Source organism: Carcharhinus amblyrhynchos, chromosome 10 (genome assembly GCF_965287045.1).
Source record: "Carcharhinus amblyrhynchos chromosome 10, sCarAmb.v2.hapA, whole genome shotgun sequence".
NCBI classification, from domain to species: Eukaryota; Metazoa; Chordata; class Chondrichthyes; order Carcharhiniformes; family Carcharhinidae; genus Carcharhinus; species Carcharhinus amblyrhynchos.
Window position 1 is genome coordinate 47,301,789 of NC_137333.1, and position 22,504 is coordinate 47,324,292.

At 45.1% G+C, this 22,504-nt stretch overlaps 1 protein-coding gene across 1 annotated transcript in view; it reads left to right on the top strand.

Moving 5' to 3' along the window:
- Positions 1–2,987: 2,987 nt before the first annotated feature.
- Positions 2,988–22,504, top strand: part of vstm5 (V-set and transmembrane domain containing 5) — a 30,539-nt gene continuing 11,022 nt past the window's right edge. The window contains exon 1 of the mRNA XM_080197794.1: positions 2,988–3,327. Coding sequence (XP_080053920.1) covers positions 2,988–3,327 — 340 coding nt within the window. The remainder of the gene's footprint in view (positions 3,328–22,504) is intronic.

The following is a 22,504-nucleotide window of genomic DNA, read 5'->3' on the forward strand; positions in this document are numbered from 1 at the left end:
GTTTAAAGGTTTTTAAAAATGTATTTATTACAGTCACAAGTAGGCTTACATTAACACCACAATGAAGTTACTGTGAAAATCCTCTAGTCGTTTAAATCCAGTTCGGGTACATGAGGGAGAATTTAGCATGGCCAATGTGTCTAACCAGCACATCTTTCAGACTGTGAGAGGAAACCGGAGCACCCGAAGGAAACTTATGAAGACATGGGGAGAATATGCAGACTCCACACAGATAGTGACCCGTCAGGAATCGAACCCGAGTCTCTGCCGCTGTGAGGCAGCAGTGCTAACCACCGTGCCCCTCAGGGAATTGTGGGAGAAGTGTGTATTGCAATCAGCAGCGACTTCTTCACCCAGAGCGATGAGCCTGTTGGCTGTATTCAACCACAGAATTCAGCTGAGGCCAAAACAGATTGTTTCCAAGAAGAAGTTAGAGATTGCTTTTAGGACTAAAGGGATCAAAGGATATTGGGGGGGAGGGTGGGATCAGGTTATGAGTTGGATGATCAGCCAGGATCATAATTAATGGCAGATCTGTCTCAAATGTCTATTCCTGCTGCTATTTTCTATGTTTCTATGATTGTGTAAGGAGCACAAACACCAGCGTTGATTGTTCCTGCAAATATGTACAAAAAGTATGCAACTTCTGCAGATTATTTGTACATATTTGCACAGAAAGACCAGGTCAATCAAGTATAAATCCAAAGCAACATTGCCTAGGCTGGTGCTGCAAGGTGATAATGAGGGAGTGTTTTGTTATTTTTTTCTAACTGTCAGAGGTGACAAGGTTCTGCCTGGGTCGGCAGAGAAGGTTCCATGGCACTTATTGAAGAGGGGTGTCAGAGTTCTCATGGTGTCCTGGCCAATATTTATCCCTGAACCAAAAGCAAGTTATCATGTCATTTACCTTTTTGGGATTTGAGACCTTATGCCAGCCATATGTCCCATATCACTCCCATTACATCAAAGGATTTGGCTGGGTGTTCTGCAATTGTGAAAGGCATCATCTGAAATCTTTGCAGCATTCTTTCTAAAATATAAATTTACAGCTAACATTGGAAACTGGTCTTCACATGGATTGGCCAACAGATGGCGCAGGCACCATACAGATGGAGTAGCAGAAAACTAAATCCTGGAGAGGGATTTTTCTAGCATTCAGGAATGAGCTGGGAGAGTGGAGGGCACATAAGATAGGTGAGAAGCCTGATATCTTCCCCATCACCACAAAATATTCCCAAAAATTGGAAGACTGGGGAAAATTAATCGAATTAACTGACCTATTAACAGCCAATTTACAAATCACCAGCATCTTACCAGCATCAAAACATCCCCCACCTGCTCTGTGTGGAGACCACCAAATAAATTGATACAGATAGCCAGATGTTTCCAACGGTACAAGGCCCTTCTTTGCCTGAGGCCCAATGTCCCATGGAAGGAACCTTAGCAGCTGCAATGCCAACACTGGACAGTTCACTCTCTGAGTTTCTGAGGTCTGCCTTGACCTGACACATTAAAAAAAACTTGCTTACCCGCCCTTTGAGGGAGCTTTCACATGGAGTGCCTTTTCCTCTCTGTAGCCTTTACAGTGGCCATCTCTGTCTGTCTTATAGCTGAGGCTGCCATGTGCCTTTACTTGGGCAAATGGCTCTGAATGGTAAGCCACCATCCTTAACTGGATTACAGACCCAGTGGTTTAATTGGCCACCGCCAGTAAAATCCCTCTGCAACCACAAAGGGCATCCCGGATTGCGTTGTGTTGCCAGCATCCACAAGTGGGAACACTGATCTAATAAGGGATGGGTTTGGGGGGAGGCAGGGTGGGGGGGAGGAGGTGGTGGTGGTGGTGTGGGGGTTGGGGGGGACTGGTTGCTGGGATAGTAAAAAGCAAAAACATGTATTTATCTCTCTCTGTCTGTAACCCCCACTGTGCAGATAGATTTTGGACTAATAGGGCTGGAGCTGGCCATCATGGTGGCAACTGCTGAGGAGGAGGCTAAGGAGGTGGAGGGAGTCAAATGGCCACTGCAAGACCAGCCAGTGGCAGAACCTGCAGAAGGAGGGGAAGGGGCTGCTGGTGAGGCCCAGAAAGTGGCAGCGCAGTCTCCCATGAGGGTTGGAGGCAGTTGGGATGCCAGGAGAAGGAGGATACGGAGACAGAGATAAGGGCCTATCGGAGGCCGTGTCTGGCGTGGCTCTGCCTGTGTAAGGAGAAGGTGTGGCACTGTGTGGCAGACCTGGCACCTCAGGGGAGGAGTGGACACCCGCTTCCAGGGGATGTCGAGGTGACAGCGGCCCTGAACTTCTATGCCACTGGATCACTCCAAGCACTCAGTGGGGACATCTGTGGCATATCACAGGCCTCTGTGCATGGGTGAGTGTGCCAGATCACGGATACTTTGTACGCCTGGGCAAGTTAGTACATCAACTTTGATGTTGGCCAGGCACAGCAGGAGGCCGGGGCTGCAGGCTTTGCAGCCATAGCTGGAATGCCCCATGTGCAGGGGGCTGTGGATGGGCTCACATCCCTGTGAGGTGAGGAGCAACTATTTATCAACAGGAAGGGCTTCCACTCGCAAAACGTGCAGATCATCTATGACCACAGACTGATCATTATACTTGTATGTGCATGGCACCCGGGGCAGCATGGTGGTTCAATGGTTAGCACTGCTGCCTCACAGCGCCTCTGACCCGGGTTCAATTCCCAGCTTGGGTCACTGTGGAGTTTGCATGTTTTCCCTGTGTCTGTGTGGGTTTCCTCTGGGTGCTCTGGTTTCCTCCCACAAGTCTGAAAGACATGCTGGTTAGGTACATTGATCCGAACAGGTGCTGAAGTATGGCTGGGAGAATTTCACAGTAACTTCATTGCAGTAAGCCTTGTGACTAATAAATAAACTTAACTTATTTAGAGTGTCTATAACAGCTACGTCCCAAGGAGTTTGGACATCCCTGGGCTATTTGAAAACCAGTCCAGGCTGCCAGGATGACTCATGGGGGACAAGGGCTATCCGCTGAAGTTATGGCTGATTACGCCAGTGCAGAGGCCCGAGGCGGAGATCCATTATCATGAGGCCCACACTGCCACCTGGTCTGTTGTTGAACGGTGCATAGGCCTGCTTAAAATGTGGTTCAGGAGCCTGGACCGCTCTAGGAGTGCCATCCAATACAGCCTTGTGCAGGCCTCCCTCATCATCATGGTGTACTGCATGCTACACAACATTGCACAACAGTGGGGAGACCACCTGGCCAAGGAGGAGGATCGCCAACTGCAGGATGTGGAGGAGGTGCCGGAGGATGGAGGACAGGCAGCGATGGCTAGGGTCTGGCAGGGTAGGGCAACAAGGGATGCTTTAATTGCAGCAAGATTCACCTAGTTACTGCCGAGCAGTGTGGCAGCTGCTCCCACCACTCTCAGGACATGCTGCAGCCGTCCTCTCCCTCCAACCCCAATTGTCCCTTCAACCCTCTGACCCTTCCCCACCCTCTTTCACCCCACATCCCCATCCTTCCCTTCCCCCACCCTCTTTCACCCCACCCCACCCGCAGTACCAAGTCACATCACAACAAGGTAATGGGCCTGGGCTGGCTGTGGTAGCAAGTTTTTGGTCAAGGCTGGACAGTGATAATGACTCTCTGTAAGGCACACTGGGATCCTGCCCCACTGCACACTGAGTAAGGGTTTTGACCACAAGCATGTAGGCCAGTAGGCCAGGGAGTTTGGGCTGGGGATTGAGGGTGGGGTTGTAAATGACAGGGTCCAGTGCATGCTGGGGAAAGCAGGGCAGGCAGCCTGTAACTTTTGATCAAGGTGCTGATATCACACAGCACAGCAGCCTGCACTTCGATTCGTACCATTGCGGAGAATCAGAAAGAATCAGCTGTAGGGTACAAAAAAACAGTTAGTTGTGATCTTAATGTTGACAAAAACCTTTATCCGTGCCCTCTTAGTGACTCTACAACTTTCTAACCTTACGTGGCCCACTGCTTCACCTGGTGCTCCTCCAGAATGCACAACAGAGCTGGAGGTGTTCAGCTGTGATCCGCACCCATTGCCTGTGATGCCCTTGGCAGGTGTCCCTTTGGGGTGTCGGAATCTGGGGGTCCCCGGCTGACTTGCGGATGACACGGATATTTCTGTGCCATCCTGTTCATTCAGCTGGCCCTGAGATGTGAGGAAGGGGGATTCGGAAGGTCTGGGGATATCTGAGGTCTCCAGGGTGGAAGGCACCAGCATGGGCTGTAGCCCTTGCACCTCTCTTGGGGTGCCCATAGGCCCTGAGACACTCCATGGAATGCCAAGGCTGCTAGACTGAGCTCCACAAGCCTGGGCATCACCCGGCTCTGCCAGTTCTGGAGGCCCAGATATGTCTTCCCCATGGTGTGTGATCCCTCAGCCCTGGCCCTCTAAGACTGGGCCAAGCTCTGAGCCCCTCCACAGCAGCATTCTATGAGCAAGCCAAGCTCTGGAGCCCCTCAGCATTAGCCCTCTGAGACTGGCTAATTTGTTGCGGCCCACAGTCAGGGCTTGTTGTGTCTCCAAAATTCATGTGAGAGTCCCAGCCATGACCAAAATGTCCCCGACACATGGCCATGGCCCGATGTGTCTATAGAATGCTAGTGACACCCTCGGCTATTTCCTATTGTGTCTCTACTTTGGCCAGCTATGTCTCCAGGATGGTCTGCACCCTGTCACCCATGAGGCCAATTCCCTGACCCAGACTTTCCACTGTGCAGTATTGACCTGGTTACCACACTATGCCAACACCACCTCCTGCAACAGCACTCTGCTTGCTTACTCAAAACAACCTTGCATTCACAGCGTGGTTACTGACAGCCCATCCACAACCACTCGGGTTTGCTGATGCATCTCCACCAGCTTCAGGATGATCGATCCCTGAGGCCTGGCACCTGGCTTGGGGCCAGCTGAATCCTCGCGTCTGGCAGACTTCTGCCTACCAGAGCCCTTGGATGTTCCCACCTCCACCTGGTGGGCATCAGCAGCTGTGCAGTGCTCACCAGTAACTGGTCCAAATGCCTCACCACTAACATAACCCACCGTCCATATCGTCTCTGTGTTGGTAGGTTGTGTTGTTAATTCCTGTGCCAATTCAAAGGTGCTGTCCTCAGATCCTCCCTCCGAGGCGATGTCAGAAGGGCCTGGAACATCAGGATCATGCCCTGTATAAAGGGACACATTAGTGGAAGGGAGAGAAACCAGCCGCGCAGCATGGCACTTACTACAAAGAAGACCTTCGGAACAGGGTTCAGTCGATGTTCATTTGCGTGCCTGACGCTGATCTGGCTGTCAGTAACTATTCTCTGCTCCACTTCTCCTGCTAGCTCCAGGGCACGCTGCTCAAACCCCGTGAGCTGGTGTAGATACACCACCACCAGTCTTCTCTCTCTCTCTCTCTCTGCGGTTATGTGAGGTTTTCTCCTGTGGGACATAAGGGGGATTGAAAGCATGATGTATGGGAGGGCATGTGTGTCGGGGGTGGAGGCACTCAGGTGGGCCGTTTTGGGGCAATGCCTCCCCATTGTGGGGTTCTGATTAGTGTGGTGGCACAGGGCTTGGATCAGGGGTATCCAAATGTAGACTGGGGCAGTGGTAGAGTAAAGGGCAGAGAGTGGCTAAAGTTTCTAGATTGTCTTCAGGAGAATTTTCTATAGCAGTATGTGTCCAGTCCAGCAAGAAAGGATGCACTTCTGGAGCTGCTTTTTGAAAATGAGGTAGGCCAAGTAGATTAAGTATTTGGTGGGGGAACATTGAGGAAACAGTGATTATTGTATCATAACAGACAATAGCCCAGTTTACTTCCCCACTGGTGTTGTTATCAATGCATCAATTTCAAGAACAGAAAACTCCCTTTCAAGAACAGAAAACAATGTGACTACCAGAGTAAACTAGGCAAGAGATAAGCATATCTTGAAAGGAGTTAAGAATTCCACTTCTGTTTGATCAAGAAGCCAGAAGGAAAAGTTGGTGTTAAAAAATCAGTATCTTCTCACATTCAGCAACAGTGGACATCCCGGTAAGCGATGTGAACAAGTTAACTTTTTGAGATTTGCCTCATATTACATTACATCAATTAGTGTAACCCAGGGACGAAACAATAGCTCCCCCTCGTGATACAATCGGGACATTTGAGTTTGTTCCAGGTGTGCTTTAATCTCTCTGAAGGTGGGTCAAGCAAATACTTGGTGAAATGAGATTGATATGAATCATTGAACTACTTCATTTCATAGCACTTGAATAAATAGTTTTGATCAGAGTCTAATGTAAAACCATAGGTTGATTTTAATGCTCTCACCTATGGCAGGTTTGGTGGTGAGGGCATTTAATTAAGCAGGAGTATAGCAGTTGGGGACCCCACTGACTTCCTGCCTTTGCACCTATTAAGTGCATGGTGAGAAGGCTCATGGATATCCTTCCCATTCCATTACTAGTTGAGGCCCTTTAGTGGGTAATTGATTGTCACTTAATGACTCCATTCTATTGCTGCTGGGACTCTTCATGCAGAAAGCCCAAAAGTAAATCCTGTCGGAGTTGCTCATGGGCTTGCAGGAGGTGGGGGATTGTTCCCCATTTAGTACCTCAGTACCTTCTCTGCTGATACCCTTCCCCCATTCCCTTCCTCTTGATCCCACCCTGTAACCACCCACCCCTTTTTCCCACCTTCACTCACTTGTGCCTGTGTCCAACAGTGATTCTAGGACCTAAGTATGTGTAGTACCAACAGCAACCACAGCTCCTGGTGAAAAGCTCCCTGCCTCTGAGTTGCCAGCAGCGCTCAGAGAGTGGAATCTCTGTCCCCAGAGACGTTGTCCCGGGGGAGGTCCATCACTGCCCAGTTAAGTGCCTGATTGCAACTTAATGCAATGGATCTTCCTGTAATTAGCAGGCAAGACCCACATTGCCTTTATTAAATTCTGTGGGGAAGGAGGCTGTTCAGCTCATTGTATCCACATCCACCTTCAGCAAGAACAACTCAGCTAGCCCCACCCCCACTCCCTTCCCCCTAACCCTTGAAACCTGTTTTCCTCTTCAGATAATGATCCAATTCCCTTTTAAAAGCCTTGATTGAATGTACCTCCACCACCCTCTCAGGCAGTGCATTCCAGACCCTAACCACCCACTACATAAAAACATTTTCCTCATGTTGCATTTTTTGCCATTCGTCTAAAATCAGGGTTTCATAAATCTCAATTCTTCCACCGGTTGGGAACAGTTTCGCCCTATCTATCCGGGATGGTAGTCCAGTGGGAATGTTACTGGATTCATATCCAAAAGCCTCGTCTAATCCTCCAAATACACAATGTCAATCCCATCACAGCAGCTAGGAATTTAGTTGCAATTAATTAACAAACATTGTATAAAATGAATACTTATCAGAAAACTTGGGGATTGCTGTAAAAACCCATTTGGCTCACTGGTGCCTTTGAAGAGAGAAAATCTGAAGAGTTTCCCTGGTCTGGCCAACATGAGACCCTAGACTGAAAGCAACATGACTTAACTCCCCTCTGCTTAGCAAGCACTCAAATGAAAGGGCACACATATGAATTAGAAGCAGAAATATGCCTCTTGGCCCTTCGAGCCTGCTCCTACATTGAGCAAGATCCCCCTCCCCCCAGATCTTTATCCAATATATTTGGAAGTTATCCCAGTTTACCACATGTATTTACCCATTACAGTATCTCATCTCTCTTCCCCAAGTCACTGAGTTCATAGGTTCAGGTATCTGGAGGCATTCCAACACTTCCATGTCTTGTTCTCACTCCTGTTGAAGGAGTGGTTGGCTCTGTTGCTGCATGTAACCTCTGTTGCATTGGAGGTTGTTCTAGTATCTGAATGTGTTTTCATCTGTTTCTGTTCATTGAATTGCTCTTTGTTGATTCCCTATTTTTTGTTATGAATAGTCTTTGGTTTATTCAATTCCTTATGGGGAGAACAAACTCTCAGCTCATCTATACAACGTGTTTTCTTTTTCTCCCTACATGAGGCCCAGTGCGATGCATGGTGAGATTGACCTTTCAAAAATAGATCTTTTCATTTCCACTTCTTTCATGCTTGCACCAAATGTTTGATTATGATTTTGTTTTCCAGCTTAGGAGTATTTCATTCAGTCCCACAACTACCCTGGTGAGTTCTGTTGCCCTTTGTTTTGATGTTATCTGCGGATTTTTTATACAAGTTTAACAACGTCACCTGGGCATTCTGTTCCTTTTGAATTCTTTTTCCCATGGTCACTGTCTGCTCCTTAAACACTTTCAATTAATTTATTATATCCTCATATTGTCCCTTAAAATTTTTCTTATCTGCTTTCAAAATCTAGATTTTCCCTTCTATGCTGTGCATCTCACCCTGTGTGTAGACCTGACAGGATTGAAGTTCAAGAAGTGAATCAGTTTTCTTTGTTAATTCTGCTTCACTCGTTCTGTTTCTTTTAAAGCCTCCTTGTGCCTTTTCTGAGCGAGTTTAGCTGCCGTGTGTTCAGGGACTAACTCGAGAATGTGGACGGTGATTTAAAAGTCAATTGCTGACCGCTGAAATATTTAACTTTTCTTCATGACGTGTGTTGCCCAGGAACTTTTAATTTTTAGCTCACTCCTGCTAAGTTGGCTGGCTCTGCACACTCTGGGTGTTAAAGCTACACTTTTACAGGATTCTCCTGCTCTATTTTCATCTGTTGAATACCACCTACTGATTGCCACCTATCAGCTCCCTTGGAGGAAGCGCTGAGAGCCACAAGAGCACAGACCGTACTCTGGGTGGAGATTTCAATGTCCATTCCTAATGATTTTTCTGATAGATTTATTTTTGTTTCATTTCCCCTCTGAACTTTCTATATTCAGTCTGAGTTTCACTGTTCAGGTGTAGTGGAGGTACATTCCCACAAGGACAAAAGGAAGGGCAAACAATCCACGAGTTAAAATAATGGAGGGTAAGAAGAAGCAGGAAAAGATTGTGAATACAGATGTAAGGTTTGATAATTTCAGGGAAAATCATACTGAATATAGAAAGTTCAGAGGGGAAATGAAAAGAAACTTGAGAAAAATATCATGAGTAAGGTTATATGTTAGCATGGTCAGCTCATTTGTTAGGTTAAAAGGATAAAAAGGTTGCTATGCAATGGGTTATCCAATCAGTTACTTAAGTTTTATTAAATGAGTGGTTGCCTGCTACAGTGCAGGATGGGAGACAGGGAAAAACCTACGAATGTCTCTGAAGACATCACTACAATGGTTTACAGTATATAACTGCCATGCTATGTCTTAGCCTGGGAGGATCCCGCACATCTTCACACCACCAGCTCAGCCTTTCCTAAAACATTCACCAATATTTCATTCTGAGACTCGCTGATACATACATTCAACAGTGCACATGTCTGCAGCAATGCTTGATTCAGGAAATGGAAATGATATCGTGCTGAGGTGAATTAACATTGCAATACCGGCTCCCCATTGGTGACAGGAAATTGCAGCCACTTCTCAAGAGGAGCTACATTTCCTTGTGCAGAATAGCAACAATGGGGAGCAGCAGGAAACATAGGTCCATTAGTGCACAGAAATTACAAGCATTTTCAAATCTTTTAAAGTTAAAAAAAAAGCCTACAAGCTACACTGCAAAAAAAATCTCTAAACAGTCAGACACTGGAACTCTACCGCCTCACCTGCCACGGAATTGGAGCGGGCGAGGGTCCGAGAGCAGAAATCTCTGTTGATCTTGGGCCAGAACTTCCAGTCTCTCTCGAGCAAGGCCATAAAATCCCAGTCATGTCCGGGAGCAGCTTAGAATGATTATATCCCACCTTATATCATGCACAAACTAATAGAGATAGTGAGAACAGAAAATTACACAGGAGTGTAAATGAATCATCGTTACAAGATTTTGTGAGCTTCCCACTTATTCTAGACTAAAGGCCATCAGGAATGATGTCCAGCAAAACTGAGACTGCCTGGAAAAGCAGTAGTAAGTGGACGGGACAAAGAGTCCATTTATTTTCCATCCATTACTAATTGTTTCTGAGCTCAAACAGGGTTGAAATAAAAGGAAAGTCACAATGTGTTGTGACTGATAATAAAACCAGTGTTTGTTTTTGAATATAGAGAACCTGAATACAGGTCAAATAAGATAAATTCAGTAAATACACACACACACACACACACACACACTGACACACACACTCTGACTCACACACACACACACACACTCTGACTCTCATACACACACACACACACTCACACACACACACACACACACATACTGACACACACACTCTGACTCACACACACACACACACACACACACACTCTGACTCACACACACACACACACACTCTGACTCTCATACACACACACACACAGACACACACACAGATGCGCACACACTGACACACACACACATAGATACTGACACATACACACACACACGCAGATACTGACACACACACACACTGGCATACATACACACACACACTGACACACACACACACACTGCCATACACACACACACGCATTGAAACACACACTGACGCACACACACTGACACACATACACACTGACACACATGCACTGACACACACACACTGACATACACACACACTGACATACACGTACACACACACTAACACACACACATACACACATGCACACTGACATACACACACTGACACACACGCACACACACTGAAACACATGCACTGACATATAAACACACACTGACAAACATGCACACACACACTAACACACACACTAACACACACATGCACATACGCACATACACACACAGTGACATACACACACACTGACATACACATACACTGACACACACACATTGACACACATACACACTGACACACATGCACAGACACACACACACACTGACATATACACACACACTGACATACACACACACTGACACACACACCCACACACACACTGACATACATACACACACACACACACTAACACATATACACAATGACACACACACACACACAGACATAGACACACACACTGACATACACACACACACACATGCACACACACACACTGACATACACACATACACTGACACACACACACTAACATACACACACACAGACACATACACTGACACACACACACTGACATACACATGCACACACTGACACAGACACACTGACAGACACTGACACGTATATACACACACACACACACACACGCACACACACACGCCCCCTCAGGATAACCATTAATGGCTTAGGATGATGGAAAGTGCAACTACTACTTTGTACAGATTATCTATTATTAAAGGGTTTTAAGACTTTAACACAGCTTTCAGTGAACAAAAGGAAAATAGGAATTACGAGAGTTTAGCGTCCCTTGAGGAAAATATTTAGACATAGCACATTTTGATGTTAGAGTGCAAGTCAAGGAATATAAAAATATAAATCATCTAAATGTACTGCTTTGACAAGAATACATAATCGGAATTATAGCTTGCTATTATTGGAATATGTTGCAATACTGGATTTTTTTTAAAGACGCAATGCCTTAATAGGAAAATTAATTTAGCATTCTGTGAATGTGATTGTGAAAATGTATCAGCTGAGTGTGATGTTATGATAGCCCAGATTTTCCATTCTCTATAACATTGAGATCAGATGTACGACCCAAGATGGTACCTTGGTACCTTCTGATGGGCAAATTTCCTGCTTCCTGGGACCCTCTGTGAATTCTCCAATTCTTATCTGGGCAGCTACCCAGGAAATGTTGGATAGATTCGAATCAAATCTAATCTCCCTGACTCAACCTGACAACTCCACTTCCCAACTACCCCCTCCAACCCACCTGCCACCCCACCATCTATCACTCCACCGCCTACCACCTCACCCACTCTATGCACCTACCCATTTGCACCTACCCATTTACCCCACCCAACCACAGGCACGGTAGCACAGGGGTTCGCACTGCTGCCTCAAAGTGCCAGGGACCCAGGTTCAATTCCAGGCTTGGGTGACTGTTCAGAGTTTGTACGTTCTCCCCATGTCTGCGTTTCCACTGGCTGCTCTGGTAATCTTTTTTATGACACCAATTTTTAAACCTTAAAACTTCATCCGCCAAGCCACCATACTCGTTCACTTGCCCACTCCCTCATTCAGCCATTCACTAACATTCAGGCTGGGCATTTAATCTTATCATAAGGCAACTAGAGTCATAAAAAGGAGAACGTCCTGTCTTCCCCCAAATCTACCACAATCTGATGGAGTTCTCCCCGTTCCTGGTGAACTGAGTTCGGAAGACCCAGCAAGAAACGTGGAGAAAGATCAAGGTGAGGAAAGGCTTGGGAGCAGCAATCCGATGGTTATTGCCATTCTCAAAAGTGACAAAATGACAGTCTGCAATTTTTCTCCTTTTCCAAATTAAAAACAATTGTTTTAGCAAAGTTTTCTTTGTGAAAACAATAACTCTTAAGTGATTAAAGCTCCTGTTAAAATAGATATATTTACCTGCACCTCCCATGAACTGTACATTGTGCTGCTTATTCTAACTACGGTTCTTTTTTATTTAATTTGGTTTATTATTGTCACATGTATTGGCATTCAGTGAAAAGTATTGTTTCTTTTGCGCTATACGGACAAGGCATCCGTTCATAGAGAAGGAAACGAGAGAGTGCAAAATGTAGTGTTGCAGTCTGGGGTATAGAGAAAGATCAACTTAATGCAAGGCAGGTCCATTCAAAAGTCTGACGGCAGCAGGGAAGAAACTGTTCTTGAGTTGGTTGGTACATGACCTCAGACTTTTGTATCTTTTTCCAGATGAAAGAAGGTGGAGGAGAGAATTTAACATTGGGTTATCTTGGGATCTGGAGATTTAATAGGCACAGAGCTATGGAATAACAGGGGGCATAACGTTTAAGAAATAATGAACAATGAAACACAATTGCAACATACTACAACTGAATAGAAATTATCTCAGTTAGAAACTGCAGAGTCATACGAGTACACTGGAGTCTCTGTTGAATAATAAACATTACATTTCTCAATATGTACACATTGGGGGAAGGATCCACAAACACCTCCTGGATAATCTTAACAGATTTTTTGTATTAAACCAGGTGCCAACTCACATGCAGATAAAAAGCAAACCAGTTTGTCCAGCACGCCCATAGAACAAAGTCCATTGAAAGAAGCTGCGGAGAGGCTGAGACTGGAAGAACACATGTGCTTTCATAATCCGTCTCCTAAAGAATGATTGAACATTTCTGATGTGGATGAGAAGCTGGAATGACTTTCTTTTAATCTTGTGTTTAACGGGATTGCATTTCCAAAGTAAGTAATAAATTTAATTTATGCTTTCGACTGTGAATAAAGACGGTTAATCCCTAACTGAAGCAGGAGAGGCAGAGCCTGAGGAATGTATCAGCCAGATGGGGGACAGGTGGGAAAGGATAGGGTCAAAGGGAGGAGTGAAGTAGGGAAACTTTGTTTTGATAAACAAAGAAAACAAGGAGAATCAGGAGGGATCTGAACAGAAACTGTTGGGGATAAAGAAACCTGTGCGTCTCACAAATGTGTTAGGAAGGTGAAAAGGGCAGGCAGAGTTTAAGGAAGCGGAGGGTCAGGAGTTATCTTTGCCATCCAAGATTATCCCAGTTTTGTGGGCATTTTTGACAGAAGAGAACAAGGCTGGCTTGAGTTTAATGTTGAGATTAAATGATGATTGGCTAAAAAAAAAGCAAAATATTGCAAATGCTGAAATTCTGAAATAACAACTGAAAATATTGGGAATCCTCAGCAGATTAGCTGAAATCTGTAGAAAAAGAAACAGAGTTGATGGCAGAATCTGACTGTGACAGCCATGGGCCCACTACTGGCATCAAATGCAGGTCCCAAGCCCACCGGTGTGGACAGGATGACTGCGGAGGAGATTTTACCTGCAGTGATCCATTAAGAGGCTGCTGCTGGGACCTCTGTTTAATTGAGGATGGTTGCCCTCCTCTCTCAGCTGCCTGCCCTATCAGGGTGTACTCGGTGCCATTCCTGAACAGAGGACAAGATCTGCCTCTAAATCTCATCCTATTTTCTTTGTCTTCAGCTCTGTCGAAGGGTCATTCAGATTTGAAACATTGGTTCTATTCTCTCTCCACAGATGCTGTCAGGCCTGCTGAGATTTTCCAGCAGGTTCTGTTTTTGTTTCTGATTCCAGCATCAGCAATAACTTGCTTTTATCCATGTATCGTACATTCTCCTCACTGCAGTATCAAAGAGAGAGACTTGACAGTCACTTCTGTCTCCTAGGGACCACATTTTGTCCATTCACCTTCTGAAGCCTTCTCTCAAAGACCACTGACTCATGTCCTGGCCATTACATCGACACCCAGTTCTTCACCTTGCATTTTGCTTTGGCATCACCCCACACCACCCTTGCTCTGCACCATATGACAAAGTGGCCACAGCTTTTATCTCAGGAGCAGACGTTGTCCTAAGCTTTACTCCAAGACCTTGCATTCAACTTGGTCTATGGAGGCCACTTCACAATACACACCTCAGTACACTCCCAATGATCAGGAGTGCTTGCTTCAGGCAGTATGCCATTGCCAACTCTCTAAGAGGATATAATTGCTTGCCTGTCAGCCAATAGTACAGGCACACCACGGCAGTCAGTGAGTTTGGAAGTCAGCGCACCAAGGGTTAAATGGTAAGCAGCAATCGGTGGCACTCACACACATAAGTGGTACGTGAGTGGGCATAATTGTGTGACTAGTTTGACACAATTGAGTTCTGCTGCAACTAGGTACTGATCACTGATATGACTTTCCATTCACCTTGCCCATGTCAACATCCCACCTCTGGAAGCCTCCCATACCCCAGAGTTGAGCAGAATCATCAGTCCAAGAGACTCTCTACGCACTCCCATCCATTGCCCCCCCCCCAACCCCACCCCCCTCCACCCTATCCAAGCTATGGTCCCAGGTTTCCCTTCCCTCTTTCAGCTCTTCCAAGACATTCATGACCCATTAGCAAAAGGCACCCTCAGGAATGATACTTTTCACACAGTCTGCCCCACCCGGTATCCCCCAACTAATACCCTTAAATCTTCCCCCCCAGTATCCTGCAGGGTTATCCTGGTCTACCCAGGGCATAACCCCAGCTTCCCTCCAATGCTACCTTGTTTTCACCCGAGTCAGGCCCCATCATCCCTCCAAGTCAAACCTTGGTATCCCGACACGTATCCCTGATTCCGCGGAGATGCTCCGTGAATGCTGCACTCATCTCCAAGCTCCTTCCAGAGGAGAGGTCTGCTTGTCAGGGTCATGTCTTTTGAAACCAGTTGTGATTCACACCAGTTAGACAGCATTCTGCTGGGACTGGAATGTTGTTTGAAGGGTGGGGTGGGGCGAGGGAGGGGGTGGTGGGAGGGGGGGGGGCAGAGGGAGGGCAGTTGGGTGGGAGGAACGATGCTGGAATGATTCCAGCATATGGGCCCAATAATGAGATGCAAATGTTATAATAAAGAGGTTCCTGACTTTGGATAGTGGGGAATGTAGCCACTGACAGGGAGGGAACGATCGCAATCAGTTTTCACAGTAAGGTTAAACAAAACTTCAGAATTCTCATGATACTTTCCACTGCTATTCCCATACCTGCGCAAATGAGCAGCAGAGAAAAATCTCAGCTATTATCTTCACGCCAGCATGAATCTATCCAAAGACATTGGCCACAATTCTAAGCGGCCGCTCGTCACGAGGGTAAGTCCCATTATGGCTGGATATTTTCACGAGTGCCAATACTGGATTTGAGATGGCGCGATCCCAGTTTGAGAACTTTTTCAGCCCCCTCCCCCCAGTGGTGACATAGTCGGGTTCAGGCCCAGCGGAGATGTGAACCTGATTACCACAAATTTAAATACATTTAATATTACCAAACGCCTTACAGCCAATTCCGGGTGCATTAAATGCTCTGCTCCACTTGCACCACTTCACGCCAGCAAGAATCACTACTGCTTCTCAAAAATGAAGAGCAGTTGCGACGATCATACTGGGGTCACAGAGGTAAACCTAGCTCCTGAGTGCTGAGGGACATGGCAGGACAGTGTCATGTATGAGGCAAGAGTTTTACACAGACGGTGGTGGGTGCCTGGAACTTGTTGCTGGGTGAGGTAGTGGAAGCAGATATGATAGTGACTTTTAAGGGGTGTCTTAACAAATACAGGAATAGAACAAAGAACAAAGAACAAAGAACAACCCAGCACAGGAAACAGGCCCTTCGGCCCAACGAGCCCACGCCACCATCTTAACAAAGCATCTTAACATCTTGACAATAGGATGGGAATAGAGTGATATTGTCCCCCAGTATGGTAAGGGGTTTTAGGTCAGACAGGCAGCATGATCAGTGCAGGCTTGGAGGGCCGAAGGGCCTATTCCTGTGCTGTAATTTTCTTTGTACTCTTTGTTCACTGGCCCCTGGCTTGCCAGGACACTGTCAGGTTGACACTGCCAGGGCCAGAGCCAAGAGTGGGGCTTCTAGCATACCTCATTTGGGGCAAATTCAATTATGGAGTAGGGGAGGTGATGGTGAAGGGGGAAGAGGTTGTGCTGCATGGCAGGAGGTGGGGGGCAGACACTAAGAATGGAGCATACTCCAACATCATCAATGATTTCCAATGCTGCACTGCAGCTTCAATGCAGAAGATACAGAGATGGACAGATGTAAACATAGATAGCCAGGAGGTCGTCCAGAAAAACGTTATCATAGAACCCTACAGTGCAGAAAGAGGAACACAATCCCACCCAGGCCCTACCCCCATATATTTTACCCACTAATCCCTCTAACCTACACATCTCTGGACACTAAGGGGCAATTTCTTAGCATAGCCAATCAACCTAACCCATACATCTTTGGACTGTGGGAGGAAACCGGAACACCTGGAAGAAACCTACACAGACACAAGGAGAATGTGCAAACTCCACACAGACAGTGACCCGAGCCGGGAATCGACCTCAGGACCCTGGAGCTGTGAAGCAGCTGTGCTAACCACTGTGCTACCGTGCCGCCCTTTATGAAGGCAATTTGACCCGATAGCTGTGGTGGTCAAGGCCAGGAGTCTAGGCCCAAGGGCCTGGAGGCGATGCTGCAAGATATTCAATCACCTTCTACAAGTGGCCAATGAATAGATTTTCAAATGCCATGTCCCATCAACTGCACCATTGACCTGACGTTCTGCTTCATGCATCCCCGTCACTTACCTACTGACAGTTTGTATCAGTCAGAACTGGTAGATTCACACACAGCCTTGGCAGAAGCCTCAAACCAATGTCTCCCAGCTTACACACGCACTGACTAGCTTTTCAATCATGGCAATCACATTGCAAAAATATATCACACCATATTCACTTCCCTCCCTTTTGGGGTAACAGGAGCTAAGTGGCTGCATGTCTTCACCCTGACGGTCACCATCACTGGAGCCACCCTGGCTGATACTGTGACCAGCAATGGGGATGAAACTATCAAAACTAACGATGCATTCCTTTGTAATCCTTCTCAAGTCAAACTTCCTCAACACTCCACAATCTCTTCTGGTTGACAAGCTGCAGATGGTGTAAGGGCACAAGTCTTGCAATTAACCTCTCCCCTCACCACAATCATGTACGTCTCACCTTTCAGATGTCCAAGGGCTGCAACTTGGCTGAGTATTGGTGGAAAAGCAGGAAGAAGAAACACTCTCACAGCTGCCAGCTCAGATACTGTTACTATACACAGAGTAGCTCAAAGACAGGGTCTGTATGCATGGAGGCATTAGATACAAATTTGCTGCAGTCAGTGTGGGGGCTAAGGCTAGCGTAGGTGCCAGCTCACAGGAGGGAGAGGTTGCATGTGAGTTCTGGTATAAAGGGCTCAGATGAGGAGGCAAAATACCATCTGTTGTGTTGAAAAGCCAGGCACTAAAAAGCTAAAATTCACAGCTTATACCTGCATCTCTATGTAGCTACATCAGAATTTCTTAAATAAAAGCAAATTACTGCGGATGCTGGAATCGGAAACCAAAAGAGAACATGCTGGAAACTCTCAGCAGGTCTGGCAGCATCTGTAAGGAGAGAAAAGAGCTGACGTTCCGAGTCCAGATGTTACTTTGTCAAAGCTCTTACTTCAGTAACTATTATACAATGATGAATTTCTAAATGTTCTGATTTCTTGATACATTTTGTAAATTTCATGATCCATTTGTAGGAGGCAAACATCTCAAACTGGCAGCACTGAATAACCAGTGTCTAGGATAGGTTGAGGGAGCTCGGTCTTTTCTCCTTGGAGAGACGAAGGATGAGAGGTGACCTGATAGAAGTGTATAAGATGTTGAGAGGTATTAATCAGGTGCTTTTTCTCAGAGGCTTTTTCCCAGGGCTGAAATGGTTACTACGAGAGGACACAGGTTTAAGGTGATGTGGAGGGGTTAAGTTTTTCACTCAGAGGGTGGTGGGTGAGTGGAATCGGCTGCCGTCGGTGATGGTGGAGGCAAATTCGATAGGGTCTTTTAAGAGATTTCTATATGAGTACATGGGACTTAATAGGATTGAGGGTTATAGGTAAGCCTAGTAGGTAGCGATCAGACATACAGATTGTGTAACATGAGACACAGCTCACTTAGATCTGAAACACTATGTGGGCTTAATAACTCAAGTAGCAACACTGCTCCATCCTCCACAGGAAGAGGAAATTTTCAACAGAGATTATTGTAAAAAAACACATCAGCAAACTTTAATTAATTCTAATTAATATATTGTTTTATAGGACATGCTGCAACCTGAGAATGACAAGTATTTCATTAGCTTCCAATGATTGAAAATCATTTCTTGTCGACTCATGTAGTGCTGCTGAACTTCTCTACAAGATACAGTAACGTCTAATTAATCTACAATCTTCCTGAAAGCACTTGCTAATCTCCCTTCTTAAAGTTGTAAAGTATCCATGAAGTCACCTCAGTAATTTTATAATGAGTGAACAGAGGATTGGAATATGCCAGTGAAAAACCGCATTTCACTAGAAATCCTCTTAAATGGGGAGGCAACTGCAAGGAGATTACCTGCAATGTAAACTCTTTCATCCTCTTAGCACTTAGAAAATAATAATTTATTTGGAAAATAATGTATCTGCAAAGAATTCGCTCTGGGTTGGTCTTTCTCCAAAGATAATGGGTGGAATTTTCTGTAGAGGTTTGTAGGTGTTACAACAGCATGAAGCTGAAGTCCTCCATGCCGGTCTTTTGGGCAGGTTTAGCACTGCAATCTTCCGGCACCCTTGTCAGTTTTTCTGATAGCTGGGTGCTTTGTGTGTGTGTGTGCGTGTGTGTCAGTGTGTGTGTGTGTGTGTGTGTGTGTGTGTCAGTGTGTGTGCGCATTTCTGTGTGTGTCAGTGTGTGTGTGTATGTGTGCGCATTTCTGTGTGCATGTGTGTGTGTGTGTGTGTGTGTGTGTGCATTTCTGTGTGCATGTGTGTGTGCGCATTTCTGTGTGCATGTGTGTGTGTGTGCGCATTTCTGTGTGCATGTGTGTGTGTGCGCATTTCTGTGTGTGTGTGTGTGTGTGTGTGTGTGTGTGTGTGTGTGTGTGTGTGTGTGTGTGAGCATTTCTGTGTGTATGTGTGTGTGTGTGTTTGTGTGTGTGTGTGTGCTTGTGTGTGTGTGTGTGCGCGCGCCAGTGTGTGTGCATTGCTGGGGGCGCCCCGATCTGCCAGTGAACCAGAATACCCCCTCCCTGGAATGAATTGGATTTTTGGTCCCGTCCACTATCTTCCACCTTGTCACGCTGCTGAAATGGCGAGCTGATCGTGCCCAATATTATTGGCAGGATATCCACACATTCAGAGAAGTGCTTAGTCCTGACTGTTGACACAACAGAATATTGAATTTATTCAGTGGCAATCTGTCAATACTGATCAGAAACACAGAAATGTGAAAACAGTAACAGCCAAGTATGAAACCAGTGAAAATATAAACAAAAATAAATTGTCTGCCAATGGACTCCAAAATAACATGTGGATGCATGTCCCCCTGAGAGTAATCATGATGTGGACAAGGGACCTGACGAAGGGGCAAACCCTGAAAGCTAGTGGCGTTTACTATCAAATAAACCTGTTGGACTTTTGTTTGGTGTTGTGAGACTTCCCACTGAGAGTAGAACAGCCAAAGATAAATATATAACCTTAGTTATTTAAGTCTGAATGTTTTAGTTGCAGTTGCTACAGATCTTTTGTCAAGTCTTAAAATTGAGCAGCAGAGCTGTTCATTCCACTGCCCAACCCATAACCATTCAATTTAACCCAGACTCAGCAGTCACTCAGTGCCAACAGGGTGCAATGGTGGAATCTGTGGTTTCAAAGCGTGTGTTTTTTTGAGACAGGCTAATTTAAAAGAGAAACTGAAAAGGAGAACCAAAAGCTTCTGGGGAGTCTGGAACTGGGGGAAAGCATCAGCACCATTAGATCTTCAATAGATGATGATCCCAGTGCAGTACAGGATAGCCTAAAGGAGACAGAGGCCAGATGTGGAAGCTGAGAATAGGTAAATACATAGTAACTGCAGCTGTTTCTGTTACTTAAGATGACATTGGAGGATCTACACCAGACCATCATAAGCAGAACTGATGATGTTCTACAGACATGTTCCATTTGTGTGAAGACTGTGCCTATGGAACTCAGGTAGCTTATGCATACCTGTCGACTGGGGGTCAGGCTAGAAGAAGGAGCTGAAATATTTCATGAGGAAAGCAGTATTTTGAAGGACTTTGTGACTGAGATTGATGACATGTAAGCTGACTGAATTGCTGAGCCAATTCGTAATATCTGTCTTAGTTGTACCTGCCTTTTAATAATAGTTTTAGTTTGATCCTGCCCTTTAATAATAGTTTATAATCAATGCACAATTTCCCTATTGGTTTATTTAACTTGCATTGATTCTGGATATTAGAAAATAGAGGGGTACCTACGATAGTATTTAGTGGTTGCTTTGTGTTGTAAAAAATATTTTGTTTTTAACTGTGGAATCCTCTGCCTTCATTAGTTCAGTAAATAACTAGGATTTCGGATTTCTTTTTTTAAAGTAATGAGTCTTGTCTGAGACAGTGGATTCCATAGAGCTCTAGATTGTTGATCAAATACCACAACTACTCTAAGACAAATTCATTCATCCATGGGACATGAGTGTCACTGGTTGGCTAGCATTTATTACCCATCCCTAGTTGCCCTTGTCCAGAGGGCAGCTGAGAGCCAACCACATTGCTGTGGCTCTGGAGTCACATGGAGCCAGACCAGGGAAAGACGGCAGCTTTTCTTCTTCAAAGGACGTCAGTGAACCAAAGGGGTTTTTTTTGATAGTCGACAATGGTTTCATGGTCATCAATAATTCTTAATTCCAGATTTTTTTTATTGAATTCAAATTCCACTGTCTGCTGTGGTGGGATTTGAACCTGGGTCCCCAAAACATTAGGTGAGTGTCTGGATTAATTGTCTAGTGATAATACCACTAGGCCACTTTAAGTATAACCTATTCCCAAAATTAATACTGTGTAAAGAACAAGGAGAAATTATATTATTGTTTAATATATTCTGAAAGTTGCTCAGCAGAAAGTAATACAAACATTTTATATTCATCTATGGCAATATTGTTGCTGTTTAACCATTTATGTAAATGCTGTGGTGAAAAATGTTAATCTGATTATTACTTCAAAAATCTAACTTATCCTGCTGACTCAATCCAAACATTACACAGCATTGTACAGTAACAATCTCTCCTCACTTGTTCAATATTGAACACAAGGCCTTAGGCAAATACTTGAGAATTTTACCTTTTATTTACGTTGTGATTCCCTGTTAATTTCAAGATCTATTTAAAAAGCCTATCTAGAATAAAGAATAAATCATTGCATTCATACCATGCAAATTTACTCAGTAAATACGACTATATTGGACAAACGTGGACACCGTAAATAAAATTCATTTCACGTCATTTCACGGGAAGGACTCTTCCCGTCCTGCCTGCCGCAGGAATCATAGTGGGCAGGGAGTGGACCATACAAAGGTCCATTGAACTTGGGTGGGTTTTCAGGTTTTGGGGCAAGTGCAGCCAAAAAACCCCACCCAATGAATCACCTTAACTCAGAAATCTGACTGTGCACACCTATTCTTTTGGGGCCTCAATATACACATAAACAAATAATAAGATAACAAGTAAACATGACCTTTTTATGAGCTGGAAATGTCTTATCTGGTATATTTAATCAAACTGCTCTTTAAGGGTCTCAAATGTGCACTGCAGAACTATGAAAAACACTTGAAAATATATTCAAGTTTGAGTTCTGTGAATGTTGGAAGAGCAAATTCAGATATCGTTGTTTCCCACAGTTGACTCATCCATAATAGTTCCCAAAAATTCATTACCCTAACGTCCGGCAAGGAGCCTTTAATTGCACCAGTTAAAGGCAATACAGAGTACCTACATGTTAATTTGTCATTTTAGGCTACTTGTCAGTTAG